The 22330-nt window shown below is 56.6% G+C and overlaps 2 protein-coding genes across 6 annotated transcripts in view; both read right to left on the bottom strand.

Annotated features, from left to right (window-relative positions):
• Nucleotides 1–22330, bottom strand: part of ACY1 (aminoacylase 1) — a 455667-nt gene that overhangs the window by 132211 nt on the left and 301126 nt on the right. The window lies entirely within an intron of this gene.
• PARP3 (poly(ADP-ribose) polymerase family member 3) lies at nt 4265–22300 on the bottom strand. 4 transcript variants are annotated; one of them, XM_073352513.1, is made up of 12 exons: nt 22235–22300; nt 20880–20934; nt 16650–16859; nt 13842–13967; nt 10581–10772; nt 9875–10010; nt 8836–9062; nt 7879–8043; nt 7085–7171; nt 6269–6446; nt 5091–5237; nt 4265–4836 (listed from the first exon to the last, which is right to left on the bottom strand). In XM_073352513.1, the coding sequence occupies exons 1-12, from the start codon at nt 22270–22272 to the stop codon at nt 4667–4669; spliced, it is 1731 nt and encodes a 576-aa protein (XP_073208614.1). In that variant the 5' UTR covers nt 22273–22300; the 3' UTR covers nt 4265–4666. The 4 variants fall into 4 exon arrangements, with proteins under 4 accessions (XP_073208614.1, XP_073208615.1, XP_073208616.1 ...); XM_073352514.1 differs by having other exon boundaries at nt 16650–16856; XM_073352515.1 differs by lacking the exon at nt 20880–20934 and having other exon boundaries at nt 22235–22289.

Below are 22330 nucleotides of genomic sequence, written 5' to 3'. Positions count from 1 at the left end.
GGCTGGTGCCTTGGGCTGTGGGGCTGGAGGCTCAGGAAGGGATGAGGAGCTGGGCTCAGGCTGCTGTCCCCCAGCTTGGAGTGCTCTGCCCAGACTCCTCTTTCCAGCTGTAGGGGGCGCTATGTTATTTTGAGGGTTCTAGGCAGAGGATCCCAGGTGTCCGGTTCGGGGAACCCTCTTTCTACTCTGGCTAGGCAGGGCCTAGCAGCCCAGGGGTTCCCTGCTCCAGTCAGGGCATGTGGCCCAGGACCCCTGCCCTCCAGAGACAACTTCAGCCACTGAAGAGACCAGCCCAGGGAGTCCCATGCAGGCGGTGGGAGTTTGCTAACCTGTCTGTCCTGCCCGCCCTGGAGGAGCAGGGTACAGACAACAAGAAGGTTAGGGCCAAGGTTTTCCTACATGGCCAGTGATTTTAGGGGCCCAGCTTGAGACGCCGTCAAGGGGCCCGACTCTTAAGTGCTGAGCACCCACCTTCTGAAAATCATGCCCCCTTCAGGTATCTCTAGGTGGGCCCCCAAAACCATAGGTGCCCAGAATCACAGGTCACTTCAGAAACTCTTGGCCCAGACAGGGAGAAAGAAGTCACTGGCTGTTAACGGCTCATGGGGAAAGGGGAGGAGTGTGTCTAGTGGCTAGAGCAGCAGGCTAGGAGTCGGGACTCGGGGGTGGGGGGAAGGAGTCGAGCCTCAGCTCTGCCACTGATCTATTACATGACCTTGGGCAAGTCACTTCCTTCTCTTGTAACACAGCAATCTGGTTTTGCAGAACCCATGGCCAGAGCGGATGAACGCCAAAGAGGGCTATGAAAGCTGCAGCCTTGCTCATCGGTGGGGGGGCTTCAGCTGGAGACATTTTGCTTGCCCCCTCAACCATTCTTATACCTGTTCCCTCAGCCAAGCCAAATGCTTCCTGGGACCCAAGTCCGTTGCGGAGGTTGTCATACATACTCCTCAGGCATGACCAAGGGGCAAGGGCTCCCCACCCAGCCACACCCCTGTGGCAGCACCCACAAAATATACTAGCTTAGTGCCTGTGATTATGTCTCCCCTGAGTGGCTTGGCCCAGCAAATGCAACAACCGGCCACACAGCTGATGATTACTTCTCCAGCTGGAGTGGGAGAGGCTTGGGCTTTAGGTGAAGGTCCCAGGTTCAGTCCTCGTTCATGGTGGTGGCAAGAGGGGACAGCTGCTGTCCAGAACAGAGATCACAGTTTTCAGGGGGGAAGAAGCTGCAGGAAGCCTGGGATCAAGTGAATAACCAGGCCAGATCCTTAGTTGCTGCGAATTGCTGGAGCGCCATGCCCTGACTTCAGACTACACCCTTTTCCACTAGCTGAAGATCTGGCCCAAGTACGTCTAAATAAAAATGACTTCCAGAGCCATCCAGAAAGATCAGCCCTTCTCTACAGAGCAGAGGCTTTAATGGCTAGAGCAAGACCTGTTCCTCCTCCCCCATGCCTCAGGGCCCATGGTGGAGGAAAAGACACATTTAGCCCCACAGCAGTGGGAGCTGAGGAGAGGTTCCTTATTTACGAGTTTACATTGCAGCCATTAGCTTGTTTACAAGATTTTTTTTTTAAGGGAACCCATTATTCTCAGGGAGTTTTACCTCTGGATTTTATGGCCCTAGAGGAGCTGGAGGCCAAGATTGGATTGGCTGGCGAGCCAAACAAGGAGGTGGCGGGTGGTGCGGATGACGAGATTTTTGCTCCCATTATCAAGCACTGTCACGCTATCGAGGGAACAAAGCAACTGATGGCAGCAGGCCCAAGACACCACTTGTTGCAAAAGAACAGCCAGCAGCCTTATACGCCACGATGATATTGACACAGAGAGGGTACGGGGGATCTACTGGGGTAGAGAGGGTGTGTCAGTCCTTATTTCTGAATTAGGACCCAGCTGCAATTAGCGTTATGATCTCGTTTCACTGCTTTGAAGGGACTTGCTCTCATTAAAGAATTACAGGGCCAATAGGAAAAGGGAGTACAGATCAGGATTGAGGGGCACTGGCAGAACAGAGTGGGTATGGAGCCGGCTTCCGACAGCACAGTTAGCATCCATGTCCTAAGCACAAAAACTGGACTGAGCGCAGATTGGTCAGTGGGGACCTGCCCCTTTGGCTGCTGCTAGGGGAAGCAGCACATAGACAAAGCCTTGCGCCCACAGGTGTGCTTGTGCAGAGAGGCAAGGCAACAGGGATGCACTACGCAAACACCATGGCAGGCCCCTCACGCATACGCTTGGCTGTGGCAGAGAAGTTTCAGAGTAACAGCCGTGTTAGTCTGTATTCGCAAAAAGAAAAGGAGTACTTGTGGCACCTTAGAGACTAACCAATTTATTTGAGCATAAGCTTTCGTGAGCTACAGCTCACTTCATCGGATGCATACTGTGGAAAGTACACAAGATCTTTTTATACACACAAAGCATGAAAAAAAATGGGTGTTTACCACTACAAAAGGTTTTCTCTCCCCCAACCCCACTCTCCTGCTGGTAATAGCTTATCTAAAGTGATCACTCTCCTTACAATGTGAGAAGAGGCTCTGGTATCTCCCTGGCTCTGCTTCCCCCAGAAGCCACCCAGCCCTGGAGAACCAGAGGGGCAGGCAGTGGGAGGATGCGAGAGCAGCTCCAGGCAGGCCAGGGGAGGCACTGGACAAGGTGTGAGGTACAGCTGCCCCACCACTCCCTGGAACAGAACTCATCACACTGGATATACTCCAGCCAGGGCAGCTGCTGTAGACTGGCAAGGCCATCACAGCCTGGGGGAAATCCTGCCTCTCCCAGCTTAAGGGGAGGTTTGTCATTGACTTCAAGGGGCCCAGATTTCTTGGGTGCTCAGATACCCCTGGTGACAAATCCCCCATGCTGAGCCCCATCCTGGTGGCTTCAGCCCTGACCCTGCACTTCAGGCATCTGTGAGCCCAAAGCTGGGCTACTGCAACTGGTTAGACCAGGGATAGCTACACCACCCTGCTCTGCAATGGCTTCCCACTAAGCAGAGTCCACTTCACAGCCTGTGCCCTGTAGTTCGAAGCCCTTGATGGACCTGGCCCTGGCTGGCTGAGACAGGCCTCAGCCTCCGGGACCTGCCAGGCCAGCCACCTTCCACCACCCGGGGGAAGCTCATCAGTGCAGATGGAGCTTTCGTGGGGGCTGGCACTAGACTCTGGAAATTGCCTGTGTACAAGATGAGACCAGGCCTGGGCTGGAACACAGCTGGGACCACAGCTGAGACAGAGGCCATGCTAGTACTGTAGAGTTAACCAGTGTTCCTGCCCTCTCAAGTTAGCCTGCTCGAGCAAGAACAGCCATGCCCAGAGTGATTGCGAGTGGGGCTAACAGGACCTGCAGCCCATCCCACCGGAGTTCCAGGTTCGTGGGTGTGGATGGCACTCGCTGTGGGACAACCTTCAAGGGACAACTCAAGTTACCTGCACCGATGATGGGCCTGTGGCTTCCCCTCAGTCAGATCTTCCCGCAGATGCCCAGAACTCCACTCACGCAAACAGAACAACCCCGTGAGCCAATCCAGCTTCTTCCCCACCAGGCCAGTGAGGAAGAGCGAGATAGATTGTTATTGTTCTCTCACCTAGTAATTACCGCCTGGATGCAGGATACTATGGTGATGGCAGCCATATAAGTAGCCAGATTAGATAAGGGAATATGTCTCTTTAGTTTACTTTGCAAAAATTAACCCCTCAGACCGGACTCAGAGATCCGCGATGAGTGTGTCAGCCCCGCCCCACTTCCCTGCTCTTGTGTCTGACCCCCAATTCCTCCTCCTGTTTCTCTTGGTGCCTGCTGATCCCATGCCCCATTGTGCCCCCCACACACACTTCTCCCAGCACCAGGGTTTCTAATGGGGCTCCCCTGGCCTCCTCCCTGTTCCTGCTTTCTCTCTGTGGGAGAGACCAGAGAACAACCTTCCCCCAGCCTGGCTGGCAGGTGCCTGGGAAGCTGCACTGGGATCCTGATCAGCAGCCGCTCCCTGCCCTGAGCTCCTCACCCACAGCATGTCTCCTGGGTAGGGCACCCCCATCCCTACAAGCCAGGCCACATCTCCTGAGGCCACTGTGCAGGGCGAGCAGATCTCCCGGGGCGGAAACAGGGAGGGGAGTCCCTTGATCTTTCCCCTCTGCCGGGATCTCCCAGACAAGAGCTCCGAGAGCAAGAGCAGGCCAAAGAGATGGGCTCATGCCAGCCCCTGGATCCAACCCCTGCTGAGTTCTTCAGCACCAGGGTGACACACGGGGGGAAAGCTGACTGCAATCTGCACACGCTTTTATTTACAGTAAAAGAAGGCCTCAAAGCACCCTGCGGCTCACAGACTCCAGCACTTGGGAGTGTCCCCCAGAGCCCCAGCAGAGACTGCTGGGAGTTTAACTGGCTATGGCAGCTGCACCCCAGTCCTCTCCTCCAGGCAGCATGGCCCAGGGACTCCAAGCGCAGGAGCCACGCATCTCACGGCACGTTGAAGAGCATCTCTCCAGGCCCATGGGACTCAGGGATCCTGAGCCAGCGGGCAACAGAGGCGCTCCCACAGCCAGCCCACTGAGCGCTGTCGTCTAACCCTGCTGCAGGTGGCACCCTGGGGTATCGTCGCCATCGGCACAGCAGGCCACCGTCTCCCAGAGCTGGAGGGGTGCTGGGCCTGCGGGGAAGCACCTCAGAGGCGGAGCTGGAGCAGGTAACGGATCTGGCACTGGCTCTCCCGGTAGATCAGGTACTCGCTCTGGCTGAAGTAGGAATTCCGGTACTTGGCCACTGGGATGGGCTTCCCCTGTGGCACCAGCACCTTCCTGCCCTCCATCTTCAGCTCCCGGTCACAAGCAGGGTCTGGGGAGGGTGGGACGAGGAAGGGGTTAGCGCATGGGACTGGGCCTGGAACTGCCAGCAACAGGCTCTGCAAGACCACCACTTATCCCATTGCCAAACCCCCACTCTCCACCGTCCCCCCATCTCCAGCTCCAAATCCCCCCTATTTCTGTTGTGCCCCCCCATTGCCAGCACCTTCAGCCTCCTCCCATTCTGAATCCCCACAGGCGGGGAGCAGCCCCCAGCGGGGAGGTCAGATTGGGGAGCACACTCACCTGGCTCAGTCTTGCCGCAGGCGATCACACTGTCGTACCCCGGGGGGGCCTCGCACAACGATGAGTCGTCCTGGGTGATCCGATGCTCCTTGCCTAGGGCCACCTCGTTGAGGAACATGATCCCGATCCGCTGGGAGGTGCAGCTCACTGGAGCGGAGAGACCGGCCTGTGCTGCTGAGGCTGGCTGCAAGGCCCACTCCCATACCCAGCCTGGCTGCCAACCTGGCACAGCCTGCCCTGTAGCGTTTCCCAGCGCTGGCAACAGTGCATTGAATTCCTGGACTAGGGGGTGCAGGCCAGTGGCAGGAGTGGCGGAAGCTCCCTATAAGTTGGGGGAGCCACCAGCACCCAGACCGGATCCCCACCCCTACACTGCTCCTTCTCCCTGAGGCCCCACCCCCTGCTTGCTCCTCTCCCCACTCCCCCACCCCCCCGTTATTCGCTGTTACGGCTGGTAAAGAGTGATGGGGCCCTGGCCCCCTCAGTTCCAGCACCCCTGGCCAGTGACCCAGAACATTCTCTCCTGAGGGGCTGAGGACTGGCACTGATGGGTCCCAAAGCGACTCCTGTCCCCCATCCTCCCCAAGAGCAGGACTGCGAGGCGGGAGGGGACAAAGCAGGGAATGCTGGAGGAGGGGGGGGCCATGGATACATCTAGGTGTGGTGTGCTCCCAGCTGCCATTGCCCTGGCTGGTTCTGCCCCTTTGTCCCGCCCTGAGCTGTGGGCAGGGCAGCACTCCTTGTACTTCCAATCACTCCTCTGCTGTGGCCTATTAAAGCTGCCTGGAAAGCTGGGGAGCCCTGCTCCCCCAAGCCAGGAGCTCTCCTCTGCCCTGAGAGGAGGGGGAAGCTGCTCTCCTCACTTCACTCTCCCTTAGTCTAACCTCTGGCTCGCACCCTCGTTTGTGGCATCCCACCACCCTGGCATGTCATACTCAGCCCTGCTGCAGCTGGCTCTGACAGCTGGGCCACACCATCCAGGAGGGTGCAGGCCTGGGGCAGGAGAGGGAAAGGGGGCCCTGAGAATGTAATGCCGGGGCTTTCCACTGTCCCCAGACAGATACTCGCCCTGCAGAGGCTGCCAGTGTCTCCCCTTGCCTGGAGGGGATCAGAGAGGGGTGGGGGAGGAAGCGTGGATGGCTGGGAGAGCACCCAGGCCAGGCAGCCGCGGGCCTTACCGTATCCCATCGACTTGCCATTCTCGGAGGCGAAGTAAAGCCCCTTGCCCACACGCCCGCCGGAGTGCGGCATGATGCGCAGGCCGCTCTTCAGGATGGCGGCGACAACAGCCACGTTGGTGCCGTGCCATAGCAGGCGCCGGTTCTCCAAGTGGTCGTGAGCCTTCATGCGCTCGCCCTGCAGAGCCGGACAGGTGCAGTCCTCAGCTCCAGACAGAGAGAGGGCTCAATGTCTGCAAATGCTTCGCACCCCCAGGAGACACCACCCATGACCTCCCTGGTGCAGAAGGAATCTCAGCGCTGGGGGAAGGGGCTGGATCTACAGCCCTGCAGCCCACAGGACAGATGTGGGGACCAGCGAAAGCAGTATCCACTTCCCCCACTGCTGTCCTGCGGACGGCAGCTGAGGGGCCGGAGGGTAGCTGAAGCTCTGAGACCCTGTAGCCTTCGGCCTCTGCCCAGGCTGCCAGAGGCCCCGTCTACAGTCAAACCTTCACCCGTTGCCAACATCAGTTCTGAGCCGCTGCCATCAGCCTCCCTCTGCTGCACCCATGAGTGCTGGCCGATGAGACCTGCCCCAAGCACAGTTAAATGGTCCACGCTGAACCCAGGCAGAGCAGCTGGAAGCTGCTGGGGCTGAGCCTGTGCTGCAATGGCTGCACGGCCAGGGCGCCGCTGGCTCTTGGGGCCTGACACCAAGCCTGGAGCCGCACCCAGCAGCTGTTTGCGCCCAGTGGGAACTCTCCCCCACCTGGCCAACAAGTGAGCGCCCATGGACACATGTGCCCGCGAGCGGCAGGGCACTAGTTCTCTCACCTCTCCCTCCCTCTTCACCTTCCAGATGTTCAGGATCTTGACCTTCCGGTGGCTCGACCCGGTCTTCTCTACGTAGGTCTGGATCACCTGGGGGGAGACCAGAGTGATCGGGGGGTACCTGGGGTGAGAGCAGGCAAGAGCAGTCCTCTGCTTGCCCTCTCAGTGCTGGCACCCGTCCCTCCTGCCCTGGCTATCACAGAGGTCCACACGCGGGGCCCCAGGGTTGGGGCCTGCCCCACAGGAGCAGGTTTCTCTGCTTGGTGCTGGAGAAGCCTCTGGCATGATGACAACTGAACACGTTCGCTCCCTCCGCACCCAGAACTGCCCCCCTTCCCAACACCTCCAGCACCTCCAGCTCGGACCCACAAGATCACCAGGCCTGGGCTCCCCCACAGCCCTGTCAGCTCCACTAGCGGAACCCCTCAAGGCTCTGGAGGGACTTACCCCTGGGGAGAGAGGCCAATTCACCTACCCCAGGCTCCTCCCCGGTTTGGAGAGCCCATGGGGTGCTGAGATATCCTGGGGAGGAGGGCACACACATCCCACCTGGCAGCTGGGCCCCTGGAGGAAGCAGCTTCCTCTCCATCCCAGACAAGTGCTATGCAGGTGGCGGGGTTGGCACTGTACAGACCAAGACAGAAGTGCCGAAGGAAGGACCCAGTGTCCCCAGGCATTCCCTCAGGGACGTGGCAGCCCACAACCCCTCTCACACTGGGCTAGCGCCCCCCACATCGCTCCCCTGTCCAAGCTGCTGCCTCCACCAGGACACTTGGCATGTGCCAGCCCCTCCAGACCTGATAATCCTCCGACGCCGGGTCCACCAGGGTGAGCTCACACTTCAGAAGCTCATAGTCCTTGTCCAGTGGGTGAGGCACTTCCTCCACCTCCACCTTCACCTCCTCTTCCTCCTTCTCCTTCTGCGCCTGCAGGCTCTGGGCCAGTTCAATGTCTGCCAGCACCTACCAAGGCAGCAAGCCGGGCTGATGGGAAGGGTGGGCCACTTTAGCCCCTTAGTAGCCCTGGAGGCTCCTTCCCCCTCCTGTCCAGAGACGGCTTGCCCAAGGGTGGGTGTGACCCCAGCTGAGGTTTGTATGCCCCGCTGCCCTTCGCAGCATGGCCTCAGCCTGCCCTCTCCTGCCCGGAGGCTCCCCAAAGGGGTCTGGTTTTACACACCTGGGGAAGGAGAGGCCCTTTCGCCCGCAGCGCCCATGGGAGTTTGGATGCACACTGCCCACACGTTCTTCAGCAGGCCACCCTGCTGGGGCGGTGGTGGGCAGCACCGTGTCCCCTAACCCACTGGGCTCCCAGGCGAGCAGCAAACACACCAACAAGGAGACGCCGCAGACTCCGGGTGGCTATTTCCCCATGCAGGGCCAGGCCTCTTCCCCCTCTCACAGGGCACTCCGACCCCTTTCTAGAACCAAGGAAGCAAATGGCACAGTACCACCCCACGTCACTGCCATGGCAACAGCAGGGGTGAAGGTGGTAGCTTTCCCAAGCGCTGTCCTGGAGCAGAAACTCCTTCCCCCAGGCAGGAGGAGGCACTGCACTGCTGGCCCCAGGGAAATCCAGCCGGCCTCAGCCCAGGGCGAGGGGGAGGGAGAACATTCCCATCGGGGAGACTGGGCAGGCAGCAGGAAAGCTGTAAGGGAGAGAAGCCTGACCAAGGCACTGGGGGGGTCCCACCCTAGCAAGCAGGAGGAGCCAGCATGGTGCAGACCCAGCCCAACTGCCACGGGCAGGGCCCTTACCAGCAGCATGTCCTTCTTGGCCTGGACTATCTCCTGCTTGTTTATGGTGGGGGGCCTGGAGCGGCCGAAGCTGTGGGGAATGATGGTGTAGAAGCGGGACGACAGCTCCTCCAGTTGCTTGCCAGGCAGCGGCTGCTCCTGCAGAGCCATCTCAATGGCCTCCAGGGCCTCGAAGCCCTTGGCGATCTGCTGCTTGCTCAGCTTCCCCAGCGGCATCTTCTTCACGTCTGGGGCAGGCAGACAGGCATGGGGAGGGGAGACGAGCAATGGAGGGCTTAGCTGACGGCTGGTAGGGGCACCTGCATCCCCCCTCAGACCTGAGCCTGATCCCTTCCCCTCGGGGGCCCCAGGGCAATCCCACACACAGACCCCTGGGCTCATACAAGTCTCCCCCATCCCCCAGGGCAGGGGGGCAGGGCTCTGTGGTGTGGGTTCTGGAGTGCGGCCAGGGATCAGGAGTTTGGGGTGCAGGGGGGGACTGAGTTTTGGAGGGGCTCAGGGCTGGGGCGCAGGCTTACCTCAGGCGGCTCCCGGTCAGCAGCGCAGTAGGGGTGCTAAGGCAGGCTTCCTGCCTGTCCTGGCACAGCGGACCTCGCTGCACCCCAGAAGCGGCCAGCAGTAGGTCCAGCTCCTAGGTGACTCTGCGCGGCTCTCGCCTCCAGGCACTGGCCCCCCCGCTCCCATTGCGCTGCCCCCCATCGCCTAGGAACTGGATGTGCTGCTGGCCGCTTCCAGGGTGCGGCGCAGCGTCAGAACAGGTAGGGACTAGTCTGCCTTAGCTGGGCAGGACTGCCAACAGGACTTTTAACGGTCCGGTCGGCGGTGCAGACCAGAGCTGCCGTGACCCAGTGCTTTACAGGCCGCGACCCAGTCCTGGGTCATGACCCATAGTTTGAAAACCACGGCCTGGCCCTTCTGACCAAGCCCTGGAGACAGCTAACGGAAACACTGAGCAGGAGTCCCGGGCTGCCGCAGGGCTGATGCTGCAGGGGTGTGTGCTGCCTCCCCCCTGCCCCAAGGGCCCCGCTCCCCACTGTACCGATATTCATGGTCTGCATGGCCTCTTTGAACATGTCATTGCTGAAGATGAGTGAGACCAGCTCCTGGGTGGCCTTGTCCAGGCTGCAGGGCAGCGTCCTCTGCTTGGTGCGCTTCCCTCCATCCACGCTGTCCACCTGGAGAGGGGAGAGGAGAGCTCTAGCTCCGACAGGCAGAGGGGCTCCCCCTCCGGAGGACATTCCCACCCACCCCATAGGGCATTCCAATGTTGCTATGCCAGCCACCAGGCCAGCTGCACGGAAAAAGCCCCCCAGAGCCAGCAATGGATCCCCCCAGCCCTGCCCGGCCACCCCGCCCCATGGAAGTTTGTCTCCAGCGGGGAGCTGCCCTGAGGGGGTGAACTGGGGCCGTCACCTGAAGCAGGATGTGACACTTTGCCACCTGTGGGCCAAACCCCGAGGCCCTCGTTCACTCCTCATGGAGGCAAAGCTTCCACCAGCTCCCGTCATGCTCTCAGGCAGCAGCCGGACACGTACCCAAGCCAGGAGTTCAGGACATGGCCCCTGCATTGCAACTGCACAGCCAGGAGGGGGACTGCCTTCCCTGCTCCCCCAAGTCTCCAAACGGGGTTGTGCCAGTCCCTCAGCCCCATGGCACATATGTCCCTAGCTGCCTCGGGCAGGTTCCTGTTTTCCTGGCTCCATGTGGGGGCAGCCTGGCTTATCCCGGGGCCCCCAGTCACACACCTTCACGGTCACCTCCTGCTCCTCCTCGGCCCCGTGCTGCACCTCGATCAGGGTGTACTTGCCAGGGTGGGCCACGAAGTTCTCCCGCTCAGCCCAGCTGTTCTTGGTCTTCTCCCGGAACTTCTTCTCAAAGTCCTTCTTGGCAGCTTCCAGGGAAGGGAAGGGGCTGAGCTTCGACTGCCCCACCTCCCCCTAGGAATGAAAGAAACCCGTGGCAGGGTCAGGGTCAGTGCCCTGTTCCTGTGTTCACTGCTCACCTTCCCCTTCAACTCGTGGCTCCCCCTGGATTGGGGCTGCAGCTGGCCTCTACAGTGCAGCCATGGGCGCCTTCACACAGGTGCAGCCTGTGGAGACTACAGGCCCCAGCTTGCAATTCTCCATTTAATAAAGGCAACAAGGATGCACTGCATGCTGGGTAGTCTACAGAGGCTGCATGTATCTTCCTGGGACATGAATCCAATTAACTAGCTCTCCAGCTAAGCCCGACTCTGACTCTCCTGCATGCACAGCTTTGCCAAGCCACCCAAAATGTCACACTCATATTCCAATCCCAGGGTAGGGTTCTTCTGGCTAGCCTGGGTAAGTCAGACTAGGGACATTACAGACAGAGGTGGATTTTCCTGCCAAAGTGCAATGCCCTTGGCTAGTTTTTTGCCTGGGGCAATGGATGGGAAGAAGTGTTTACTTAACAGTGGTTTCCCCCTGCTTTGCCGAGTCCCCATGGCCCCTGCAAGAACAGCACAAAGAGGAAAGCAGCAGGCAAGAGAACCATGTTGGGAGCAGGTGGCTCCTATCTGGGCTTGATTCCATGGGATGGTCTAGGAAGGAACCCAGATGTCCAGGGAGGCGGGATTCTTGAGGCCCATCCTTGCCCAGCTTTGCAAATTCTGCTAGAGTCCTCGTCACGGAGCAAGGTTTGGAAAAGGTGTTTGAAGTACGAGGAAATTCCCAGCTAAAAACCTTTGTTAGGCTAGAGTCAGGGCTAAGCAGATGTTCAACTCACCCTTTTGGAAGGTGCCTTTAAAGAATGTTGCCAGTGCAGTTTAAAAGACAAAACCAAACTAGAACCCTGGAAAACCTGGACATGCGAAGTTAATTTCCTATTTGAAAAATGCTTCAAATGATGCAATGTGTGGAATTGCCCAGCCAGACAACCCTAACTCTGCCCCAGAGCATCAGCCCATTAGGTGATCTTCTTACAAAGTACTTCAGCTCAACCATTTGTCACATTTTCAGAGCAAATATATGTGTATCCCTCTCTGTGGCCCACCAAGAGGCCATCAGCCACCATCTCTTTTGGGCGGAGACCCACATCTCACTCCCTCCTGACCAGGGACTTTAAAGCTGCACAGCTTTACACTGGAATATCCCCAGCAAGCCAGACTGCTCAGCAGGCCTGCGCCTGCACTTTGCTCTCTCTCCAAAAACTCTGACCAGTTTACCACACAGCTCCTTCTAAGCAAGCACATATATTCTCAGGGTAAAAATATTACAGATATAACGTATTAAATCAATAGGTGACCCCACACACATGCTAAAAGCTTACCACAGACCACTCCCAACTCCAGCCCAGGCACTGGTAAATTTCTTGAAAACCCACAATTACAAGTTAATCTATCTAAGATCCAGAACCAGGACAAAGGCCCCGAGTCAGTTTAGGCTCAGGCTACTTATTCTTATCCCTTTTTTTGACTGTTGGTCTCTGAAGAATTCAGTTTGAACCAGTATACAAGAGCGTCCCCAGGAGGTGGTACCTCTCCGGAGGTGTTATGACCTGAGTGATTTGCCCTAACTATCCCATTCTGTTTTCACTTCCTGGAGGGGCTGCGGTAACCCTCTCCCCATGAAGTGCATACAGCTCCGGGCTCACAACAATCCACAAACCTGGCCTACACCTAATATCGGCTGGTCTCCCAAAGTGGGGCAGGAAGTTGCTCTGTCTGTCACACTGTCACTACAGGCTACCAGAGCCTTGTTTTTCTGGAAGTTAAAGCTACACCAGCTGCAACCCGCACAGTGTAAAGCAAATTAGGGCAGGGACAGCCCTAGAGCTCCTGGGACCTTGTCAGTGAGGCACTGGGTTGGGCTGTCCCTTGCATGGCTCGGCCTCCTTGGGAGCATCGAGCAGGGATCTGAGTCACCAGGGCTCAGGGTGCTGAGGCTAACAGCCCTGGTGCTAAAACTGGCTTCCGCGGGGACTGTCTCCCCATGACACTGACATCAGCAAGGGGAGTTCTTAGAACTCGAGGAAGTGGGTTGAGACTGACACCAAGTGGCCAGGGAGGGAATCTCACTATGGCAGCCAATGTAAATCATCCGTTTACATGACAGTGTCCATCCCCCAATGTGCTGGGTATTGCATGCAAAGCAAGACAGCCCCTGCAGAGCTCACAGCTTGAGAGGTCCCTTTTGGAGAGGGAGCCAGACACCCACATCAGCCCCTCTCAGGGGGACATGCCCGGTAGCTTCAGCCCCCCTTTCCCTGGCCTGTCCGGAGTGGGAAGGGTGTACTGTGCCCTCCCCGCGTCTCCCCAAGGAGACTTTTGTGGGGTCTATTACCTCCAGTACCCAAGGGGATGGGGGCAGGGGGAAAATAAGAGCATGTGGGTCTGTGCTTTGGGAAGGGGGTGGGAGCTTGGGACCCCTGTGTGCAGCAAGTGGGGGATGGGAGGGGGGCGAACAACAAGAGGAAAGGGTGAGTCATGATTTATGACTCCGCACTGCTCAGTATAGGCTTCCCAAGGAGCAGCGTTCAGACCAGAGCTTCCAGGAAGCACAGAGCATGTGCCATTCGTGCCCTGCGGGGGGACAAAACCCAGACACTAACTGCGCTTCCACTTAGCTCAGGGGGATGTGGGGGAGCTCACTGGTCAGCTCCAGGGGGTGCGACCAATAAATGGAGCTTCAGAACCACCTTTCACTTGGATCTGATGGGACCCAAGGCAAACAAACACGACGAGCAAGCAACCAGGAGAGAGCCGGAGTTTGAAGGGGGGCCATAATGCAAGCACACAAATAAACAAACAAATGTCAGCAAGCAAAGGATGTAGTTTAAACACCCAGCTTCTGCACGGGAGGCAGGCGCCGTGTCTAACAGCCCTGGATTTAGCGTACTGCCATGTCCCCTAGGATGGGTGGCCCTGGCTGGGCCTTGGCCTCATGGCAGCAGAGGTAGCTACTGTAACAACGCCCCCTGGTGGCTGGCAGAGAGAGGTACTGGCCCAGCTGTGGCAGTGGCTGGGCAGGGAGTAGGACACTCACCACGCGACCCCAACGGTTCCAGCAGCTGTAGCTGCCATTCTGAGCGATGAGCTGGATGATGTAGAACTTGTTGTTGTTGTTCCCGACGTTGGTCTGGTTCAATACGCAGTCGTAATCCTCGTGGATCTACCCAGCAGACCACAGGGGAGCAATGAACTCGAGTGGCCCCTCGAGCAGGGATGGCTACACAACTGCTCTGGGACAGCCGCTGCTGGGGTCAGACAGGGAGGGGCTCCCTGGGGCCGGGATCCCCAGGACTGTCCTGTAGAGCAGTGTTAGTAATGCGGTCTGCACAGGGAGGGTCATGGAGGGGCTCCCTGGGGCCAGGATCCCCAGGACTGTCCTGTAGAGCAGTGTTAGTAATGCGGTCTGCACAGGGAGGGTCATGGAGGGGCTCCCTGGGGCCGGGATCCCCAGGACTGTCCTGTAGAGCAGTGTTAGTAATGCGGTCTGCACAGGGAGGGTCATGGAGGGGCTCCCTGGGGCCAGGATCCCCAGGACTGTCCTGTAGAGCAGTGTTAGTAATGCGGTCTGCACAGGGAGGGTCATGGAGGGGCTCCCTGGGGCCGGGATCCCCAAGACTGTCCCGTGGAGCAGTGTTCGTAATGGGCTCTGTGCTGGAGTCAGACAGGGAGGCACTCCCTCGGGCTGGGATCCCTGGGACTGTCCCATAGAGCAGCATTAGCTGATGGGTTCTGGTGGGGAGAGGCTCTTTCAGCTCTGCCTAGCGCTGGAGGCCAGAGCGCTTACCAGCTCCCAGGGACCGAATCTTTGCAGCTCCGCCGCAACCCACGAACTTCCTTCTTTCCCAGGGCTCATGCAGCGGGCTCTCTGAGCGCCAGCATTTAGCCTCAGGGCCGGCCTTAGGGCCAGGCAAACGGGGCCCACGCCCAGGACACTGTAGCCAGGGGGGCACCACAAGGGGCTCGCCCTCCCACTAGCTGGCTGTGGCCGGACTCCTCTCTTCACCGTCTCCTCCCTTGCGCTGGGCTGACGGGCTTCTCCCTGACCCCAACCCCCTGGCCCCTCCCTCACTCGCTCCTCAGCGGCTCCAGCTCTGCCCCAACCCCAGGGAGCCCAGAGCAGCACGAATGGGGGGGGGAAATGGGAGGGGAGACTTAAAGTGACAGTGGGCTCGCTGTCTCTCAAACTTCCCTAACACACACACAAAAGCTCTCACACCCACATACACTCTGTCTCTCAGTCCCCCAACACAGATGGTGGGTGGGTGTGTGGGTGGGTGTGTGGGTGTCCGTACATTTGAGCCCAGCCTGGTGATCTGACAACACAGTCTCACACTCCCCAACACACACAGTGTCTCACACAATCCCGACAGACAGTCACACACACACACAGGCACTCACTCTCTCACACTCACGCGCACACACACGTATTCTTGTTGTTATTACTGTTTGGTACTTCCTGTCAAAATGCTTGTGGTGAGCCAGGAGTGGCTAGGGGCTACAGGAGGGCCCTGGGCTCTGGCAAGATGCAGCCGCCACGTGACACCGCAAAGCCCACCTTGAGCCGCAGGCCAAGCTCCAGGCACCACAAGCCACCACAGAAGTAAGGGGCAATACACTAGGGGTTCTCAAACTGGGGGTCGTGAGGTAATTACATGGGGGGGTCGCGACTTGCCAGCCTCCACCCCAAGCCCTGCTTTGACTCCAGCATTATAATGGTGTTAAATATACAAACAAGTGTTTTTAATTTATAAGGGGGGGTTGCACTCAGAGGCTTGCTATGTGAAAGAGGTCACCAGTACAAAAGTTTGAGAACCACTGCAATACACCATGTACCATGCCACCCTTACTTCTGAGCTTCTGCTGACAGTGGCCTAGGAATTTGCTAGTTGTAGCAGTTACTCATTGTGACATTATCTGATTAAAACATGACCATGTAGATCATTGTTGCAACCACTGTTACATTTGCAACAAATCTTGTACCAAATGTGGCATGTAAGATGTCTTTGAAAAGGTTAGGGTTTGCTGAATATGTTTATGCATGCATCATTTTTGTATTTGAAGTTACGAGTATTGGCTCTATACCTGTATTTCATATGTTTGCTCCCGGGGTAACGCCCACAAGGTAGTTAGTCAACACAGCTTGAAGGGACTAGTCAAAGTAACAGGTTTCAGAGTGGTAGCAGTGTTAGTCTGTATGAGCAAAAAGAATGAGGAGTCCTTGTGGCACCTTAGAGACTAACAAATTTATTTGGGCATAAGCTTTCGTGGGCTAGAACCCACTTCATCAGATGCATGGAGTGGAAAATACAGTACAGAGGTATAAACACACAGAATATGAAAAGATGGGAGTTGTTTTACCAACTGATCCCCCACTTGGTAAAACAACTCCCATCTTTTCATATTCTGTGTGTTTATACCTCTGTACTGTATTTTCCACTCCATGCATCTGATGAAGTGGGTTCTAGCCCACGAAAGCTTATGCCCAAATAAATTTGTTAGTCTCTAAGGTGCCACAAGGACTCCTCGTTCTTTTAGTCAAAGTAAGTGGCTCATCAAGGGACACTTAACTCACAATGGACCATGGGAGATGCCCACCTACATTGAATGGACTTTCATGTGGACATTCCATATGAAGTATAGGTAATGGCCCGGAGGTGATGGGGGCGGGGGGGGGGAAGGGGGTGGGAACCTATAGGAGCCGGGGGGATGGTGGAAGGGGGAGGCGCCAAAATACAAGTTATCCCAGGGCGCCATTTTCACTAAGGCCGGCCCTGGGGCCAGGTGACGTGCGAAGGCGTCTCCTCCTCCCCAGGGGACCCTGCTGCCTGAGCCTCACTCATACCTGGGCATCACTGCCATTGCTCAGCTGGCAAGCAGAGTCGATCTTGGCTTTGAGCTTCTCCTTGGGAGCGGTCTTCAGCGCCTCCATGGTGGAGCGGATGCTGTCCTCCTCCGGCTCCTGCTTCATCTTTTTGTCCTGGGCTGGGGCCTGGGCCTTGGCAAGCGACTTGCGTTTGGGGGCCATTGCTCCCCTGCAGCGATGGCCACCCTGCTGCAATAAGAATTAGGGCCTCCATTAGAGTCACTTATGTCCTGCAGAGGCAGGATGGAGGGTGAGGAGGCCGTTCTCTGTCGCAGGCCAGCAGCCTGCTCAGTTCCCAGGATTATCCCAAAGCTACACTAGCAATGGGTGAACACCAAGAGCTCTTCAGGATTGGGTCCAGGGAGGATGGCTAGTCTTGTGCTTATGGCACCTGGAGACCTGGGTTCTGCTCCCAGCCCTGCCACTGACTTGGTGCGTGAGCTGGTGCAAGTCACTTTACGCTCCTCCGTGCCTCAGTTTCCCCACCCATAAAATGGGGATAATAATCATTCCCCAGCTCGAAGAAGGGATGTGTGAGGCTTCATCTCACTAGCGTGTGTTGAGTGCATAGAGATCCTTAGATGAAAGATACTTCACAATAGTCTATAAAAGCTGCCATTGAAATGTCCCAAGCCCAGGTGCCCTCCCGTTTCTAGTGCTAGCCCAGCTGGACTACACCGAGGCTTTCCCCAGCCCTTCCACTGGAGCCCTCACAGGACAACTTCCCATATCTGCTTAGCAAAATCTGCCTCCTTTCCCCACCCTAGCCCACTAGCCCCACGCACACCAAGAGAATGCAAGCACACCCCCCACCACTGCTACTGTTCATTTTGGAGCACTTGGAAGACAGACTAACACGGCTGTTACTCTGAAACCTGTCCCAAAGAACTTACAGTCCAAGGCCCAGGGGCCGGGACAGACGGGATGTGACTAGCAAGGACCACACAGTGCTAAAGGATGAGGATTATGAGTGGCAGAGGCAACCAAAGAGGAAGAGGGGGAAACCACTGACCCCCAAAGGATGTTTAGTTACAGTTTAGGCTGTCCTTGGTCCACGCAGAGCAGTATGTCTCTCCCAGAAAAACAATAACAGGAGACTAGCTCAACGAATGAAATACCCGTCTAGTGCCTGGCGTTGGGCAACGGCTCCGTCCAGCTGAAACAACTTGTAATTTGACAGTGGCTGCGGCCCAGGGGGCGAGCTGCCAATGGGGAGTTTAGCTGAATATGTGTTTCCAGCACTCTCCTGCAGAGCCTAAGTCCTGGACTGCATTCCAGGCATTGCTGTTCCTCTCCCACGCCCCACCCATGGGGGCCATCCAACCAGAGTGAGAGGAGGGGCAGCCAAAGCCCGACTGTAACCAGGTCCCTGATTCGGCTGTATCTGTAGCATGGGTGGGTCCTTACTCCTTGAGGGAGTGGTGGTGATCAGATGCTCTGATTCCCTCTGCTTAAGGGAAGGCCCTATCTGCACTGGAGTGGGAACCAAGTTTGAAACCCTCTAACTTCTCTGTTTAAACACAGACCTGGCAAAGACAGTTTCTAGCACTGCTCACCAGGCCATTGTGGGCAAATGGTCTGGCATTCTGAACAATCAAACCAGGATGTCTCTCAAGCCCAGCGCTGCCATAGCTTAGCACAGCCAAGGAGGAACGAGTTTTGCTGGATCCTTATTTAAATGCCCCCTTACATTTGAGCCCAGCCTGGTGATCTGACAGCACACGCGCACACCCCAACTGAACCACACCCAGTCAAACCCAGACAGCCTCAGCCCAGCTGACATCAATGGGGATTTCAACCTCAACCCCGAGTTAAACCTCCAGACTTCACTCAGCATCCAGCTGCAATGCAGCAAAAAGCAGCGTGATGGGATTATGTAGCAACACAAAGCACGTTGTGTTAGGATGTACTGACACAACAAGCGTGTCCTACACAACAAGCAGCTGAAAGAGACAGCCCCTTAGCTGGCTGGAAGCACGCCCCCTTTGGGTGATCATGACATGCAGGTTTCTTAGGTGACTGGTTGCTGACTGAGGAAGTTTTAAGGGGTGGGAGAAGTGGTGTCACAGATGTGTCAGTTTTCTGCAGTATCCTTGGGAGATCTCACTGAACTAAGTTTGAGTCTCTTTGGGGCTCATTGTATTAATAATACATTAACCGTTCATTTGCGGGCCTGGATTGTACATAACTCCTCGAGAGAGGGAGATGAGAGACCTGGGGGTTCACAGAACTATAGCGAACAATGGGCCAGATAAGAATGGACTATGGGAACAAAATGTGTTAAGTGGTTTTCATGGGAAAAAGCTATGGGGAGGTGAAAGCAAATTCTCCACATCCAGCTATGCAAAAACCTGGCGGCCTTTTGAGACCACACCCTGAGGTGTGAGCTGTTGCATGCTGATTACTTATTGAGGCCAAGATTACAGGCTCAAGCTGTATAAAGAAAGAGCCAGGACTATTCCTGGTGGTTCTGAGTCTGAGCTGGTTATTAACTCATAGCCACACTGAAAAGCTAGCTGTGGGGTTTGAAGGACTGACATGTCCCAGGGCCAGAGGCTGGAATTGGGGTGACCTGTGGCAAGCGTTTTAGCATATGTGTAGGTTCTTTTAATGTTATTAATATGTTTATCTGTAATGCTTTCACCTTACAAATAAATGTGCTTGCTTAGAAAGAGCTGGGTGGTAACTGATAACTGCAGGCCATTATGCTGTTCACGATCGCTGGAGAGAAAGCGAAGTGCCGACACTAGTCCGTTTAGGCAGCCTGGCTTGCACAGTGTAGTTCTTAGACAGCAGGCAGGTCTAGCCTACTCTAGAAGACTCTATGGACCACTGGAGAACTGGAATTATAACATCACAGACACCAAAGAAGTGAAATCTAATTAACTGGGAAGGGAAAGCATTTTTATTCACACTATTTAAAATGCTGGTATTTTATTTTAACTCTACTGAATTCAAACACCCACTACGTACTTTGGAGAAAAGCTCTCTTGGTTAAAGATTGCCCTTTTAGTCCACACAAGCAGCCACCAAGGAGTCCTCCAGGAAAGCCAGAGAAGACTAGGCTTGCCATGCTTAATATTTCTCAGGCAAGAAACTACCAAACCTTTCAACCTGCGAAGCCTCTAGTAAGCAGAGGGCGGGGGGGATGGTACAAATCTATATGTGGCAGGTCATCTTTAAAATGTAAAGTGAAGGGGTTTATGGGTAGATTATCTTTTTTGCCCCCCTATTCTGGGAAAGGGGCAGAAAAAGCAGCTCAAACACAACCTCTCCCTTGGGACCAAGAGAGAAATTTAATCCACCCAGCCAAATGGCAAGCACCGGTTGCACTTCTCCAAGTAAGCTTCATTTGCATACCCTGGCACAAAGGAACACAATGCCAGCAGCAGACCCCAAACCAAAGGGGAACCTGGGTTGGAAGAATCACCCGATTTATTCCAGGAGTCCAAGTAATATAAGCCAAGAGCAAGATTCAGAAAACAAGGACCAAACAGGAAGGAAATACGGCAGGGCAGAAGAATTCCAGGCAGAGATTGCACAGCTCAGTCTCTAGTGATAAAATCCCCACTAATGGGCAATGAAGACTTGAACCTACATACTCCGTGAATATGAGATTCACGGGACTCCAGATGCATGTGGCTGTATTGTATAGCCCTAGTCCTACGCAGCTGTGTATGGGTACAGCGATACCCATAGAGCAGAATGCCCCAGAGTCTCGCCAGGCTCAGTGCACGACCAATCCCTTTGAGGGGCATTATCTCCGTAAGCGTGGTATCTGAGTAGGCAGGAAGCAGCCCTGCAGGGCCAAAGAGCAAACAAGCCACAAAAACAAGGGAGGGGTGGAGAACGGGGCCTTTCCAGACATTTCTGTGCACAGCAAAGCAATGGGAGCTTTGGCGAGGCGGAGACAGAGCAGGGAGAGCACTCGCATTACCCTGGGGTTTGCTGGTCCCGAGCTAGAATTTCTTTGGGGAGAAGGAATCTGGCAGGCAGGGAAGGTCCAGCACCACAGTTCCATTCCCAAAATTAATCATGCTACAGATCAATCCCAGCAGCCACGGCCTGAAGGCAGCAGATTGCGTGCCCTGCCCTTGAGGACTATCAGGGCTTTAACAGCAAGGGACAGAGGCACAGGGCAGCTGCAGGCTCAACTCAGCTGTTCTCCACCTGCCCTCTAGCCTGCTAGGGAAGCAGAGGTGCACTCACCCGCCTGGAGTTCCTTTGCAGACTGGGGGTGCTGGAGCTGCTCCTCCTGGCCAGCCTCAGTAGAGGAATACAAAGGGGACAAGTTTAGACAAGCCGGAGCTGGCACAGCCGCCTGCTCTTTCCACTCTCCCTACCATTCTCCTCCTCCCAGTGACCTCAGCCTGCAAAGCAACTCCCCTTGTGGGAGAGAAGCCAGCTCAGCCCAGAAAAAGGAGTCACCTGGCACCGGCTCTGCACTGCGTGGGCTCAGGGGAACCGAAAGGGAGTTGCTAGGGGAGAGAGACTACAGTGAGAGACTGCCAACCCTTCTAGAAAGGACGACGTGGGGGTAGCTCTCAGCCAGGCCAGCACATTCCAGCCTGGATGCTCTCAGACTTGTTGCTGTTGGAACAATATGGTCAGGACAAGCCCCTCTTTCCCTGCAGAAATTCTGAGCTGGGTGCAGCTAGCAGGGGTGAGAACCACTGAGCTAAACAGCAGCGTGGGGGGGGGGGGGGGGGAGGGCTGGTGGCTAGCGCACATGATCAGTCCAGGGAGTAAATCCTCCACCAGTGGAGCTGTGGAAATTTACACCAGCTGAAGATTTGCCCCCAGGGTTTATTTCCTAGCTGCCCCTAATTTATTTTTAAAGTGACTCTGGGCAAGTAACACCAGCTGTGCCTCCCTGCCAAACCAGGATACCAGCACCCACCAGCTCCGCACAGCGCAGTGAGCCGTGGGGATGAAGGGCACCACAGAAAGGCACCCTGAATTCCGCCGCCTGGCATCTCAGTCCCCCAGTGAGGTGGGAACTTCATGGCCCAACTGGGACCAGTTTAGATGCTCCTGTGCCCAAGTCTGAACTCCGCTAGAATCCAGTGGTCTTTGGGACAGATCCTGCAAGGTGCTGAGCACCCCACACCACTCAACCCAACAGGAGCCACAACTGCTCAGCACCCCCTGAGGCAGGCCCTTTCTGCTCACCTCTCCACTCTGCCCCACGGGTCTGCCAAACCCCCAAAGCAAGAGTCCAGCTCTAAACATCACCTCCCAAAGCCACCGCCCCGCACAGGGACCCCGGCCCCAACGCTGCCACCCGCTGCTGAGCCTGAAACAAGGGCCCCCCTGCAGACTGCTCCCAGGCAGCGACCCGCTTCACAAGGTCACAGATCACCACCCCCAGGGCCCGGGCCCAGCCCCAAGCCCTCGCCCCCTCCCAAGCCAGCCCGGAGGCCCCCCCCCAAAGCCCTCACCTCCCTAACCAGCCCCCCGCCCCAACCAGTCCCGGAGCCGCCGCCCCGAGCCCTCCACAAAACTAGCCCCAAGGCCCCGGCCACCCCACAGGCGGATGCATCACCCCCTAGTGGCGCACTCACCCCACAGAGCCGTCGCCTTCGCGGAGCGCACTGCGCATGCGCAAAAAGAAACCAGCTGGGGAACTGGTCCCGTTCACAGGCAACTCAGCTCACCAA

Source organism: Lepidochelys kempii, chromosome 7, assembly GCF_965140265.1.
Source record: "Lepidochelys kempii isolate rLepKem1 chromosome 7, rLepKem1.hap2, whole genome shotgun sequence".
NCBI lineage: Eukaryota > Metazoa > Chordata > Testudines > Cheloniidae > Lepidochelys > Lepidochelys kempii.
The sequence above is the reverse complement of the archived record's forward strand: the minus strand, read 5'-3'. Positions and strand labels throughout refer to the sequence as shown.